Below are 11,600 nucleotides of genomic sequence, written 5' to 3'. Positions count from 1 at the left end.
GCCATGGCTCAACCTGCTGTGATGCTCAAGTCCCTGTGTCCCAGCTCACCCTGCTGTGATGCAGGAGAGGTTCCTGTGTCCCACAGCTCTCCAGGAGGGAACGTGGCACTTGGAAGCCACCACACCAGGACCTGGGGGCTCAGTGTCTGCTGTGTGTCTGGGGTTCCTGAGGGGATGTCACTGTGGGCACTGGAGCCAGGCAGCTTGAGGGGTTGAAGAGCAAACTCTCATATTTTTAAGCTGCTTTTTAAGCAGTTAATGGCTCTTTTAACCCCAAACTTTGTCTTGGCAGTAATTGCATGTGGAGAAGAGGGAGGGACACAGCCATCTTGCACAGCCCTCCCATCAGCTCCACGCTCCAGAGAGGAGATCAAAAGCAAACACTGGAGATGAGGGCTGTGGGCAGCCCTGGTTTTACACAGGCACCAGATGTTTGTCAGGTACAGCCAAGCTCTGCAGGCACAGCTGCAAAGGCCTTTCCACAGCTGCTGCCTCTGGGAAGCTGCTGCCTGACCCTGCAGGGAACACGGGGTGCAGCCTTTGGGGTGGATTTAGGCTCAGCTTGTGCTGCAGAGGATCTTTCCTGGCTGGGGGTGGTTAATGGTGTTGGCTAATGGCAACAGGGCTGTGGGTTAACGGTCTGTGGTTCCTTTCACCCTTTCACTTGAGCCCTTGAGCCAGTTTGAGCCCAGGGCTGCCCAGTGCTCCCAGCTCCTGTGTGGCCAAACCCAGGGGATCCACACTCCCCATTCCCCAGCAGCAGCCTCCCAGCCCCCTCCCTGCTCTGTGGGTCAGCAGACAGGGAGCTGTGGGCTACTCAGGGCCACCAGCAGCATGGCCACAGCAGCCCAGCACACTCAGGGGTTGTGGCTTTCAGCCCCTCTGTGGGTTGGGTTTCACTTCCCCTCCACGCTGAAGGTGACGGGCACACGGTGAGACCTGGGAGGTTCTGAGCCTGGCACAGCTCCTGCCTCGGAGCTTCACTCCCTGGACCAGCCTCTGCCCACTCCAACCCGTTTTGGCTGCTGCCTGCAGGTGCAGCTCAGGTAGGGATGTGCCTTGGGGGGCTCAGCGTGGGTGTTGTGCTGTGGGTGCCTCTGGGTGCTGGTGTTGGGTCAGGGGGGGGCTGGAGCTGCTGCTGGAGCTCCACTCACCTCTCCACTCCCCTCACAGCAAGGGGCTGCCCATCTGCAGAGCTGAGCTCACCCTGCTGCAGTCCCAGACAGCACAGCACAGGTGGTTCCAGAATAGCCCAGATTATTACAGTACATCTCTGGTAGTTCCAGCACACCCCAGGTGATTCCAGCACAGCCCAGGTGATTCCAGAACAGTCCAGGTAGTTCCAGAACAGTCCAGGTGATTCCAGCACAGCCTAGATGATTCCAGCACAGCCCAGGTGATTCCAGAACAGCCCAGGTAGTTCCAGAACAGTCCAGGTAGTTCCAGCACAGCCCAGGTGATTCCAGAACAGTCCAGATGATTCCAGAACAGTCCAGGTGATTCCAGAACAGTCCAGGTAGTTCCAGCACAGTCCAGATGATTCCAGCACACCCCAGGTGATTCCAGCACACCCCAGGTGATTCCAGCACAGCCCAGGTAGTTCCAGAACAGTCCAGGTGATTCCAGAACAGTCCAGATGATTCCAGAACAGTCCAGGTGATTCCAGAACAGTCCAGGTAGTTCCAGCACAGTCCAGATGATTCCAGCACAGCCCAGGTGATTCCAGCACAGCCCAGGTGATTCCAGAACAGTCCAGATGATTCCAGCACACCCCAGGTGATTCCAGCACAGCCCAGGTGGTTTCAGCACAGCCCAGATGATTCCAGAACAGTCCAGGTGATTCCAGCACAGCCGAGGTGGTTTCAGCACAGCCCAGATGATTCCAGAACAGTCCAGGTAGTTCCAGCACAGCCCAGATGATTCCAGCCCAGCCCAGATGATTCCAGAACAGTCCAGATGATTCCAGAACAGTCCAGGTAGTTCCAGAACAGTCCAGATGATTCCAGCACAGCCCAGATGATTCCAGAACAGTCCAGGTGATTCCAGCACAGCCCAGATGATTCCAGAACAGCCCAGGTGATTCCAGAACAGCCCAGGTGATTCCAGCACAGCCCAGGTGATTCCAGAACAGTCCAGGTAGTTCCAGAACAGTCCAGGTGATTCCAGAACAGTCCAGGTGATTCCAGCACAGCCCAGATGATTCCAGAACAGTCCAGGTAGTTCCAGAACAGTCCAGGTGATTCCAGAACAGTCCAGGTGATTCCAGCACAGCCCAGATGATTCCAGAACAGTCCAGGTAGTTCCAGAACAGTCCAGGTGATTCCAGAACAGTCCAGGTGATTCCAGCACAGCCCAGATGATTCCAGAACAGTCCAGGTAGTTCCAGAACAGTCCAGGTGATTCCAGCACAGTCCAGGTGATTCCAGCACAGCCCAAGTGATTCCAGAACAGTCCAGGTAGTTCCAGAACAGTCCAGGTGATTCCAGCACAGCCCAGGTGATTCCAGCACAGTCCAGATGATTCCAGAACAGCCCAGGTGATTCCAGAACAGTCCAGATGATTCCAGAACAGCCCAGATGATTCCAGAACAGTCCAGATGATTCCAGCACAGCCCAGATGATTCCAGAACAGCCCAGATGATTCCAGAACAGTCCAGGTGATTCCAGCACAGCCCAGATGGTTCCTGTGCAGCTACTTGCAGGGATTTGGCTGCACCAAAGGAAGTGCCAGTGGGGGAGGAAGAGGACAACCTCTCTTTGAGTTTGCCAGCAGCTCCCAGGCTCTTCCTCTCCCTCAGCTCTTCCTTCCCATGGGGTGGTTTCCTGACCTCTCTGGCTGCAGCCCTGGCCCTTGTCACGGACTCACCCTGCTGCTGTGTGTCCCCAAGGCTGCTGCCTGCATCAGGGGGTGGCCCATGGGGGACGGGGCCTGGCCCTGGCACTGTGGGGCTCCGGCACTGCTCGTGCCACAAGCAGGGTCATGGCCTGTGTCCCGCAGTGCAGCTGTGGGAGCGATGCTGCGGTGGGGCTGTGCTGTGCTGCGGGGCTGTGGCTGCAGCTGCAGCTCCCTGCAGGCACTGTCTGTGCTCCCTGAAGCTGTTTGGGGCTCAGGAACCCCCTCCCACAGACGCCTGCCCTGGCAGCAATGCTGAGCTGCAGATGTCCAGGCACTTCCCAGTGCCAAGAGGACGAGGTGAGTGAGGGGTTCTGCATTGGGGAGACACAGGGCACTGCAGGTCAGTGCTGCCAGGGCTGATCCCCAGCCCCTCGTGCCCCCTGGATCTCCTCCTCCTCCTCAGGCAGAGCTCTGCTGCCAGAGCTGGGTGAGTCTCCCCATCCCTGTGCTGGAGGGTCTCAGGGTGCTGGGGGATCTGAGGAGGAGCCAGACCCCACAACCCCTGTTCTGTCTGTCCCTGCAGAGCAGGAGCCACAGCTCTGCCGGGTCCTGTTTGGCTGCAGCCCGGAGCTGCCGCTGCAGGGGGAGATGTCGTCCGGATGCTCAGCACGGTGAGGGCTGCAGGGCCGGGGCTGCTCCCTGGCAGAGGCCGGTCAGAGGACAGAGGTGAAGGGCTGGTGGGATGGGCAGTGCCAGCACCACCCAGGGCTCTTCCACAGCAGCTTTGTGGAGCTCCTGTCAGTGCTTATGGTGAGCAGGGGCTGTGCTGGAGCTGCCCTGCCTGGGTTCATGTGGCTGTGTGCCATGCCAGCAGTCCCTGCCAGCCTCCCCAAGCCCTGCTCTCCCACAGCTGAGGCCATCCCGGGATGCAGAGGCTGCTGAGTCGGGCTGTGGCAGCCACCTGGCCGGGGCAGCCTTGCCCGGCCATGCCAGGAGACAGGAGCAGCCGCACGGGGCACAGGGATGTGGCCTGGACCTGCACCGAGGTGCTCTCTGCCTCGACTTCCTTCCCAGCACGGAGCCCGTTTCCTCTGGCGTCACGTGCGTGGTGCAGAGCCGGGGCAGCCGGGGCAGCCGGGGCAGCCTGGCACGGCACCGCTCGGCACGGCCCGGCCGCCAGCCCCACGCCGCAGGTAGGACGGGGCGGCCGCAGCTCAGGGGTCCTGCAGGAGGGGTTTGTCCCCGTGGGGCCGCTCCCAGGCTGAGCCGCTGCCCCAGGAGCTGAGGGAGCTGCCGAGGAGGAGCCGGGGCTGGCGGGACGCTGGGCACCACTGACCCCGGCTGCTGGCAGCAATGGCGACAAGGCCGTGGCAGCCCTGTCCTCGGCCCGTGGCCGTCCTGCCTGTGGCCATCTCTTGGTGTGGATCATCCTTGCAGCCATCTTTGGTGCCTGGGCTCGGTGGGATGGCGGGGTTTGGTGGCAGAGGGATGCTGTGGCACGGCTGGCGGCGCTGGGATGGCATCGTGCCGCGGTGCCAGGGCACGGGGAAGGCTCACAGCTGCCTGCAGAGGAAGCACCAACCGCAGCGGGGCTGGGTACTGTGGGGTGCTGGGCTGGGTGCTGGGCTGGGTGCTGTGGGGTGCTGGGCTGGGTGCAGGGTTTGGGTGAGGGGCTGGCAAGAGGGGAGGCTGCCCCTGACCCCACAGCCAAGGCCCAAGGCAGATGGTGGCTGTCCCAGGGAGAGGGGCTGCAAGGAGGGTCCTTCCCCTGGGGCCTGCTGAGCCCCTTTGCTCCCCACAGACTGAGACAGCGAAGGACGGGCAGAGGGACGAGGGGGAGCACCAAGGTGAGTCCCTGCTCTGGGGCCAGGGGAGGAGGGAGGGATGGGGACGTGCCCAGGGCAGGACTCTCGTGCCTGGGGCAGGTCCCCGGTGCTGTGGCTGCGGCTCCCAGGCAGGAAGCGCTTCCTGCCCCGTGCTCACCCGGCTGTGCCCCCGGAGCTGCCCCGTGCCAGCCCCAGCCCCGGCCCTGCCTCCTCCAGAGCTCCCAGCACCAGCGAGGATGGAGGTGGCCAAGCTGCCCCCCAGCAAGAGGATGGCCCCTGCTCCCCCCGTCCCTGCCAAGGCCAAGCCAGCCCCCACGCTGGTGAGCAGGTGAGAGAAGCAGATGGCTGTGCCAGGGCTGCTGCCGTGCCCACGGGACCAGGGCAGTCACCATGGTGTGGGGCTAGGATCTGCTCCATGGTGATCCTGCTGTGGGGATGGGCTCTGCCCCATGGTGATCCTGCTGTGTGGTTGGGATCTACCTCATGGTGATCCTGCTGTGGGGAGGGACTCTGTTCAATAGTGATCCTGCTGTGGGGCTGGGCTCTGCCCCATGGTGATACTGCTGTGCTGATGGGCTCTGCCCCATGGTGATGCTGCTGTGGGGAGGGGCTCTGCCCCATGGTGATGCTGCTGTGGGGAGGGGCTCTGCCCCATGGCAGGGGCTGAGCGTGGCTGTGCCAATTCACCCCCAGGCCCGGCGGTGCTCAGCCCGGCGCCTCGGCTGACGCGGAGCGTGGCAGAGCTGGTGACACAGGTGAGTGCTGGGTGCCAGCACCAGGCACTGTGGCCATGGCAGAGCTGTGCCAGGCGCTGACACCATCCCTTTGGCAGCTGACGCCATCCCTTTGGCAGAGGTTGATGGCTTCGGTGCGGTACCAGTCACCACGGCCAAGCTGAGCCACCCCACAGCCACTCGGCCCCGGGTGCCAGGCCAGCGGCCACCCAGCCTCAGCCTGGGCAGCACGGGGGGGCTGTGCTGGGGGGAGCAGCCCCCGGGGCTGCCCTGTGCCGGGCTCTGTGCCCCTCTGCCCGCTGCCAGGCTGCCGGGGGTGCCACTGGGGCCGTGGCCGGAGGAGACGCTGGCACTGGATGACCTGAAGGCTGAGGTCCGGACCCTGCACATCCTCGTGGACCTGATGCGAGTGCAGCACCTGTGAGTGCGGGTGTGGGGGGGATTTGGGGTGCTGGAGGTGCTTGGGAGGGTCCCCACCGTGGGGTCTGGCCCCGCTGAGCCATCTCTGGGCTGTTGCAGGCGGGACCTGGAGGATCTGCGGCTGGAGCTGTGCCAGGAGCGTGCCAAGCGCCAGGAGCTGCAGGTGAGGCCCTGGGGAGCAGCTGCCCCATGGCTGAGGGTGCCCACCAGCCCCCCAGCACTCACTGCTGCTCCCCACAGGCAGAGATTGAGCGCGTGAGGAAGGTGCTGCCCTGTTAGTGTGGTCAGAGGCTGCAGCATCCACCCCTCTGCAGCCCCGGGCTGTGGGGCAGGAGGAGGGCACAGGGGGAACCCTGATCCCGCTGCCCCGTTGAACAGGCTGCAGCTGGGCACTGCCCTCTGCAGCATGGCACAGCCTCAGCCTCTGAGCACAGAGAGATTGTTTAAAATAAACTGGTTTTGGGTAAGGATGCTGCTGTGTGGCTGCTGGGGAGGGCAGGGCCCTGGGGCTCAGCCCAAGGGTTGTGCAGAGGGGTCCCCCAGGGCAGGGGAGGTGGATGTGCCATCCTGGAGGCTCTGCCCACCAGTGCCCCCTGCCGCCCCCTGCGCTGTCCTGGCAGGGTGTGCAGAGCCAGACCTCACGGGAGGGCTGAGGCAGCACCTCCTCCTCCTCTTCCTCCTCCTCCTCCTGCAGCCCCCGCACTGTTTCCCAGCCCCAGCACATCCTGGCCTCCAGCCGCCGGCGTGGGGCCAGGCAACATCTGGAAAACATCTGGGACCGGCCTGGGAAGGAGCTATTTTTATAAAGCTGTCGGGGAGGGGGCTGGGGAAGGGGCAGCGGGGCCCCATGGGGCTGGGCCGGTGCTGGGAGCGTGGGCAGGATGCGGCCCAGCCCCGTGGGAGCACCCAGAGCCCCGCGGGAAACATCCGCCGGGAGGGTGAAGGGTCGAGGCCGGGAGGGACACGGCGGGTTTTAGTGGGGCTGAGGGGAGGGAACGGGCAGCTGGGACCCCCCCAGCAGCCACCACGCTGGGCTCCAGGCAGGGAATGTGTCACAGCACCATGTTTCAGGGGCAGGATGCCACAGCCCACAGGGATGTACAGCCTGACCGTGCCCCACGGCGATGGGATGGGTCGGTGCTGAGCCAACGGGGCCGGTGCCCGTGGCCGAGCCCGGCAGAGCTCTGCCCTGTCCTTGGGACGTCCCAACAGGCTCCTGGGGCCCTGGCTGGTGCCAGCAGTCGTACCAACGGCTCAAAGTGCATCATGTCCCACAGCAGTGGGGGAAGAGTCTGGCCCCGGGGACGCCCACGGCAGCGGTGCGGACGCTCCGGGGCAGCTCCAGCGCAGGGGCAGTGAGCAGAGCCCCGGCGCCACACGGGCTCCCTGGCAGCTCCGGCGGGGGCACGGTGCCGGGGCTCAGTAGTAGTGGACTCGGCCCAGGGTGCCGGTGCCGGTGCCCAGGATGTCGGGCTGCCCGTTGCGCCAGATCTCGCGGATGATGCGCTCGCGCTCCTCCAGCCGCTGCGCCCGCTCCAGCTCCTCCGCCGACGCAAACACGTTGACGGCCGGCGTCCCGTCCCCGGGGCCGTGGCTCTCCAGAGGGATCTCGGTCACGGGCAGCAGCGACTCGGATGCCGCGCGATCCACAGTGTCCTCGTCTTCCTCGTCCTCGTCGTCCTCGTCCTCGCTGAGGTCCCTGGGCCGGGCCGGGGGGCGCGGGGGGGACCGGCAGGAGAGGCGCAGCACCAGCAGGCACAGGGTCAGCACCAGCCCGAAGCAGACGCCCAGCACGAAGTAGAGCCCGAAGCTCTCGGGGTTGGCTGCGGGGAGAGCAGGGGGGGTAAGGGACAGGCCCGAGGGGTCCGTGGGAGCCTTGGGGTGTTGTGTCCCTGGGGGCTGTGGCCGGGCTCACCTCGGATGTGTGCGTACGCGGCCATGCTGTTGCTCAGCAGCTCCATGTCCCGCTTGCGGCTCTCCATCCTGCTCACGCTCAGGGTCTCTGGGGACGGCACGTGCTCAGCATCTGTGGGACGTGGGACTGAGCAAGGGGGCTGCTGGGGGGTGGATTTCCCCCCCACCCTGAATCCCCATGTCCACTTTGAGACCATTCCTGCATGTGCTCATGGCCCGAGGCACAGCAGGAGCTTGTGCCCAGTCTGGGATGCTTCAGCTGGGGCCAAACCCCATCAGGTGCTGAGGCGGAGCCATCGCACTCCCCCGGCCTTCCTGTGGGACCGGGACGGATGCGGCTCCTCCAGGACACCGAGTCGGGCGGATCTGCGGCACCGGGCCAGGCTTTGCCTGCTCCAGCTCTGGGCACAGACATGGGACACGGGGCTGGCTCCATGGGGACAGGGCCAGGGGTGCCAGCACATCCCTGCCAGGCTGCCCACGCCAGCGGGGTCACGGCGGAGCTGGGGCTGCCTGGGCACGCACTCGTCTGCTCCCCACACGCTCTCTGCACCCCATCCTGCTCCCAGCCCAGCTCCAGCCTCGGCTGTTTGCTGTGAGGCCCCGTGGCAGGGCCTCAGTGCAAAAGTCAGTGGTCAGTGGGGCCTGTCCTGGGAGCTGGGAGGGGACGTGGGCACCCTGTGGCATCTCCTCCACGACACCCACGGGATTGGGAGCCTGAGCCCTCGCTGGTGTGCAGGGCTGAGCATCCTCCTCCTACTGCCCCGAGCAACCAAGCAGCAGCCCTGGCAGCCTGTCCCTGCAGCCCCTCGCTGCCCCCCCAGCGCTGGTGTGGGGCTGTGGGGTGCTGTGGCCCCCCAGGAGTGGGGCAGCAGGCTGAGGGGAGGCAGGGAGGAGGCGATGGAGGGACCCAGCCCTGGCAGGGGCCGAGCTCATTTCCCAGAAACGGCTTCAGGGAGAGAGGAATGAGGAAAGAAATGCAGAAAATGTGACACATCAGCAGAACAGCCTCGGACAGTCCAGTGCCGCGGGGCCACGGCGCGGGACGTGCCGCTGAGCAGCCTCGTGGCGGGACACCCCGAAACACGGCCGGCAGCATCCCCAAGACGGCCCCGGCCCTCCCCTGCACGGCAGCCCCATCGCCAGCCCCCGCAAGGGGGGCAGCTGGGAGCTGCACAGCCCCGCATGGGGCTGGAGGGGCAGACCCCCGCCGTGGGGCTCCAGGGACCCCCAGCAGTGGCAGGGCTGGCCCCAGGGCCGCTTGGGCTGCTCGGTGCCCGCTGCTGCAGCAGGCTCAGGGCACGGCGAGCCCCGGGGCAGTGGGGACGCCGAAGAGAGCCGGGTCCTGGTGGGCGCAGCGTCCCGGGCAGGACGGCACCGAGCCCCCGCCGCGGAGCCGGGGCTGCCCGGGACACCCGGGCGAGCGAGATCCCCCCTCACCCAGCCCCAAATCCCAAACCCCAGCCCCGTGTCCTCAACCCCCGCGCCGCGGGCTCTGCATCCCAGCAGCGAGCCCCGCGCCCTCAAACCCCGGCCCCGCGCCCTCAAACCCCGGCCCCGCAGCTCCCCGACGGGACGGGCCGGGCCGGGCCGGGCCGGGGCAGCTCCGCGACGCCGCGGCCGCCGGGGTCGGGTGGGCGCGGGGCGCTGGGGGCCCGTCGGGACGCCCCGAGTCCCCCGCAGAGCCCCGGGACCGGCGGGGCCGCTACTCACCGGGGCCGGTGCTCGCCGGGGCGGCGGGAGCGCGGCGCTGGGGCCGCAGAGCGAGGCGGGTCGGGCCGCGGCAGGAAACGTCTGGGCGGCGGGCGGTCGGAGCTCCCCGCCGGAGCCAATGGGGCGAGCGGGGCCGGGGCCGGGATCGCCCGTTCCCCCGGGGCCGCCGCGCGGAGCCGCCCGGAGCGGGGAGCGGGCGGAGCTCCAGCCCCCCCCGGCCCGGCTGCCCCCCGGAGCCGGCACGGCGGGTGCAGGGAGCAGCCCCCGGCCCCGGCGCTGCCCCTCGCAGCGGCTCCCACCCGCCCGTGTCCCCCGCACACGTCGGGGCTGGCGCGGCCGGGCCCTGGGACGCGGCGCTCGGTGCTCAGTGGATCCCCCCGGGCCGGAGCGGGCTCAGCCCCGGTTCCGCGAGCAGGACCCCGGTCCCCGCGCTCCCCACTCACACCCCCCCCGCCCGTCCCGTCCGTCCCCGCAGGCTGTCTGCGCGCGGGGGGCTCGGTATGAAGTTTTATTGCCGACATGCAGGAGCAGTTTCGATGTAGTACAAAAATAATGTCTTTATACAAATTTTTTTCCTCATTTTTTTTCTTTTCTTTTCTCTTTTTCTCTTACAGCGATCGGGCCCGTCCCGCGCCGCGGCCCCTCCCCGCCCCTCCTGCCCTCCCACCACTCCCCCGCTTCCAGTTTGCTTTAATACACGTGGGATTTACTGGCTCGGACCGGTGCGCAGGAATAGTGGGTGTGACACAGCCTTGCAGAGGCCCCAGAATATTGCTTTAACTTTAGGAAACACACACATACACACAAACAAAATAGAAGGGAGGGAGAGAGGAGAAAAACCAGATGGAAAGAGCTGGGCCCCAGCTGGGGGTCTGAGCCCCAGGGGTGAGGGTCCCTGCTCTGCTGCTGGTGGCACAGAGGGGGGTGGTGGCACACTGGGGGGTGCCAGGACAGACCTACCATCTTCAAAATAAATAAGGCTAAGACTTGAGGCTACTGGCTCAGCTGGCTGAGGGGGGGATGACGCTGATCGAGTCTGTGTTAGTGTTCATGATTCCCTGCCTGTCCCCAGCCCAGGGGCTTTGGGGATGGCACAGGCAGGACGTAATGCCCGATGCTGCCAAGGAGTTTCAGGTCAATCCCTGTCCCCACAAAGACACCTGGAGGTTGGCCCAGGCCAGCCCCAGCTGCCAGCCCCAGGCCAGGGCAAGAGAAGGCAACAACACGCTACAAATACATCTGCTACTCGCTCGCTGCCTGCAGCAGAGTGGGAGAGAGGGCCACAAAAAGCAGGGTCAGCCCTCACAGCCAAAGCCAGGGCAGCTTCTCCTCTCCCTGCTCACACCTTTCCCTGTGCCCAGGCTGAGGGGGGCAGGGGAGGGCGATGCTGGAGCTGCCTCGGGGCTGGGAGCAGGGGAAGGAGGCAGCAGGAGCCGTGGCTGGAGCTCTGCAGGATGGGCCAAGGGGTGTGAGAACAGTTCATCTGGCAAGACAGGCATCCAGTTCACAAAAATGAGGCTCAGAAACAATCATTCCTGTTCTCAGCACGGCCCTGTGGCTCCTGCAGTGGGCACTGGGTGACAAACCAGGACATCCTTCCCTGCCTCAGCACCGCAGGGGGACGGCAGAGTCGGCCCCAGGGTGTGCGTGGCGAGGCTGGGATTGGCAAGACAAGCTCAGGAACAAATACAGCAGCGACTTGAGCCAGCCCCTTCCTAATTCTAAAGGCAGATTCTTTTGGGAAGCTTTTTTTTGTCCTTTTTCACATTCTAACTCCTGTGTTACAGCTGTACCACACCTCAGTGGGAGAATGCTAAATCAGAGTTAATGCACCTCGGAGAAGCTACTGGGAAACAAATAAGATTAAATCATATGTCCTTATGAAACTAAGAGAATCAGGGGAGGGGGAAGGAGGTCAGAGGCCTCACCAGGCCAAGTCCTGCAAAACCTTTGAGCTGTGGCCAGGAGCTGCTCTCTGCAGGGATCACTCCCGAGGACGATGCTCCCCTGAGGTGGCGGCTGCCTGTGCCACACAAAGGCCCCAGCACAGCATGTTGAAGGACAAGAAACAGTTTTGATGCAGGTGAAGGGAAGAAGTGGGAGGGTTTCCAGAAGCTCTTCCTTTTGAGAAACCCCAGGCCAGACACCCTTTGAGCTT

General features: G+C 64.9%; 2 protein-coding genes across 4 annotated transcripts; one reads left to right on the top strand and one right to left on the bottom strand.

Moving 5' to 3' along the window:
* Positions 1 to 4,162: 4,162 nt before the first annotated feature.
* Positions 4,163 to 6,273, top strand: LOC133627713 (protein bassoon-like). 3 transcript variants are annotated; one of them, XM_062014522.1, is made up of 7 exons: positions 4,163 to 4,431; positions 4,637 to 4,682; positions 4,878 to 4,989; positions 5,355 to 5,416; positions 5,494 to 5,815; positions 5,915 to 5,978; positions 6,056 to 6,273. In XM_062014522.1, exons 1-7 carry the CDS (start codon positions 4,189 to 4,191, stop codon positions 6,092 to 6,094), a joined length of 888 nt encoding a protein of 295 aa, XP_061870506.1. In that variant the 5' UTR covers positions 4,163 to 4,188; the 3' UTR covers positions 6,095 to 6,273. The 3 variants fall into 3 exon arrangements, with proteins under 3 accessions (XP_061870506.1, XP_061870505.1, XP_061870504.1); XM_062014521.1 differs by having other exon boundaries at positions 5,515 to 5,815; positions 5,915 to 6,273; XM_062014520.1 differs by having other exon boundaries at positions 5,915 to 6,273.
* A 326-nt stretch (positions 6,274 to 6,599) lies between these two features.
* EVA1B (eva-1 homolog B) lies at positions 6,600 to 9,567 on the bottom strand. The gene is made up of 3 exons (XM_062014533.1): positions 9,443 to 9,567; positions 7,731 to 7,841; positions 6,600 to 7,638 (listed from the first exon to the last, which is right to left on the bottom strand). The coding sequence occupies exons 2-3, from the start codon at positions 7,795 to 7,797 to the stop codon at positions 7,235 to 7,237; spliced, it is 471 nt and encodes a 156-aa protein (XP_061870517.1). The 5' UTR covers positions 7,798 to 7,841; positions 9,443 to 9,567; the 3' UTR covers positions 6,600 to 7,234.
* Positions 9,568 to 11,600: the final 2,033 nt, after the last annotated feature.

Source organism: Colius striatus, chromosome 24 (genome assembly GCF_028858725.1).
Source record: "Colius striatus isolate bColStr4 chromosome 24, bColStr4.1.hap1, whole genome shotgun sequence".
Lineage (NCBI taxonomy): Eukaryota > Metazoa > Chordata > Aves > Coliiformes > Coliidae > Colius > Colius striatus.
Note: the sequence above shows the minus strand (reverse complement) of the source record. Positions and strands in the feature narration are given on the sequence as shown.

Coding starts and splice junctions, on each gene's coding strand:
- LOC133627713 (XM_062014520.1), top strand. CDS start 4,189: ATGGCGACAAGGCCGTGGCAGCCCTGTCCTCGGCCCGTGGCCGTCCTG. Junction 4,990..5,354: donor GCCCCCACGCTGGTGAGCAG/GTGAGAGAAGCA, acceptor ATTCACCCCCAG/GCCCGGCGGTGCTCAGCCCG. Junction 5,417..5,493: donor TGGCAGAGCTGGTGACACAG/GTGAGTGCTGGG, acceptor TCCCTTTGGCAG/CTGACGCCATCCCTTTGGCA.
- EVA1B (XM_062014533.1), bottom strand. CDS start 7,797: ATGGAGAGCCGCAAGCGGGACATGGAGCTGCTGAGCAACAGCATGGCC. Junction 7,639..7,730: donor CGCGTACGCACACATCCGAG/GTGAGCCCGGCC, acceptor CTCTCCCCGCAG/CCAACCCCGAGAGCTTCGGG.